At 49.6% G+C, this 1,995-nt stretch overlaps 1 protein-coding gene across 1 annotated transcript in view; it reads right to left on the minus strand.

Moving 5' to 3' along the window:
• Nucleotides 1–1,939, minus strand: part of EMH_0054290 (uncharacterized protein) — a gene marked incomplete at both ends in the record, with an annotated part of 6,064 nt that extends 4,125 nt beyond the window's left edge. The window contains 2 exons of the mRNA XM_013497103.1: nt 1,139–1,495; nt 1,884–1,939. Of these exons, the coding sequence (XP_013352557.1) occupies nt 1,139–1,495; nt 1,884–1,939 (413 nt within the window). The remainder of the gene's footprint in view (nt 1–1,138; nt 1,496–1,883) is intronic.
• Nucleotides 1,940–1,995: the final 56 nt, after the last annotated feature.

Genomic DNA, 1,995 nt, shown 5'->3' on the forward strand with positions numbered 1-1,995 from the left:
ATATTTCCTCTGGGGGTTCTGCATGCAGAGAGGGGTTTGTGTTGCTGCTGTCAGCTGCTGCGGCTGCAGCAGCTGAGGTGGAGGGCGCCGCATCCCCGGGAGCAGAGTGAAGAAAACGAGAAGAAATGCACAATAAATTCACAGCCCCAGCATTCTGCTGCTCTGCTGGAACCAGAAGATGCAGATTCCAGCAACCGGGGCGCAGAGGCGCAACGGCAACTGCTTGTCGTACAACAGCAGCAACTGCTGCTGTTGGCCGCGTGTCTGGCTGTCTAGCTGTTGAGAGTGAAGAAGAAGAAAGACGAATCCTTCTGTTTAAATGACGGCAGCTGTATGTGAAGGCCGAAACAGGAGAGGGGGGCAGAGAGAAGCTGCCGCAGTTTGCCCCCGCAACAGAACGAGAAAACTGTCGTATGGAGGAGCTCTTCACGCCGGAATTCAACAAAGAACTCGGCAAAGAAGAAACGCAAGAAGAGAAAACACGCGACGCTATCGCCATCGCTGCATTTCGGGTTTCTCCCCCCTGGGCGGTGCTGAAACGGCAGACGACGGCGGAGGCGGCAGCAGCAGTCCTTGCCTAATGGAGGTTCATCATCAGAGACTTTAATTGTGAAACCAACAAATTAAAACATTTATCTCTTTGTTTGTACTGTTGGAGAATAGATACAGTGAGTGATTCCACCTGAAACGCTCACCGGTTTCCGCAGGCAGCAGCGCCTTTTGCACGTCTGCCGTAGCGCAGGGAAACCTCACCTAAAAGTTGTATCCCATTGATCAGAACGATTTGATTTTTATAATTAAATTAAAGTCAATGAATTAATTTGGAGAAGATTAAAGCTGAGGCCTGGAAGAGATCCAGACCTTCGCTACGATTGATGGTCGCATGCAGGGGTGGTGGCTACGCCTCCGTCGCATTGTGACATTCGAAATGAAATAAAGGAAATCTGCATTTCCTTCTTCTGCACGATCTCCAGTATTTAGAATACTTTGATATCTTCTTTTTCGCGGAAACCGAGATTTCCGTTATGGCCTCTCGGTACCCGCTACACAGTTTGTGCAGCTTTTTGAGTGGAAAGCGCAATTAAAGTCTAAATTATAGATCATACACTTCATATTCAAGACATTTGGGAGATATTACCAGAGGAATGATTCATCTCCTGCGACAAAGAAGCAACAACAGGCGACGGTGCTGTCCGCTTTCGCACGGGTCTGAGCGACAGCGCTCATGGAGGCTTTTCTTTTTCCCTTGAATCGGCCCTTTTCTGCACTTGTCTCTGCGAGGAGAAGTGGTTTCCTTCGGCTGTTCAAAGAGGGAACGCAGACTGAGTCAATTGGGTCGTTCGTTGTCCGAGTTGGGCAAATACAGCAAAGAGGATGCGCCTCGTGCTGCACCCAGGAGGCATCGCTGCGTGCATCTTCGTCTGGATTTGTTGGCTGGTGGTGAAGATCGCCACAAATATCCTCTTCTTCAATGTCGCATTCGCCGATGTAGCCACTGCAGACGGCCCGCGCACCATACGAGGACCGGCGGGGGGTGAGTTGCTGTTGCAGTCGTGTTTTCATACCGACGATGCACTCCTATATTTGAAACTAAAATTAAATTATATTTGTGTAGAATAAGGAGAAGACTTTGCAACTCGTTTCCCTTGAAATGCCGCTCATACAGAGCGACACGAAGAGAGGAAACCTGCAAACGCCGAGCAGTGACTCTCGGTTGATTACTCACTCCCCCCAGAATTGGAAAATAAAAAAAGAATTCCTACAGCTGACAGACGGAATACTGTCGAAAGTTTTTTTGTTCAGGAAAACCGCCGCTGACCTTCCTCGGAAACATCCTGAAAGTGCTTTTCGAGTGCGTCACCTGGCTCGGGCTTTTGTCTCACCTCGCCACGTTGTTTACGGATCCCGGCTCGACGAAGAGGGCCCCGGTGCGTCTCATCGTAGCTGCTGCAAAGCTTCAGAGAAACAGAAAGCTGTATAGCTCAGTTCAGGTTA

The sequence above is a fragment of the Eimeria mitis genome, genomic scaffold (genome assembly GCF_000499745.2).
Source record: "Eimeria mitis Houghton genomic scaffold, Emh_scaff2471, whole genome shotgun sequence".
NCBI lineage: Eukaryota > Apicomplexa > Conoidasida > Eucoccidiorida > Eimeriidae > Eimeria > Eimeria mitis.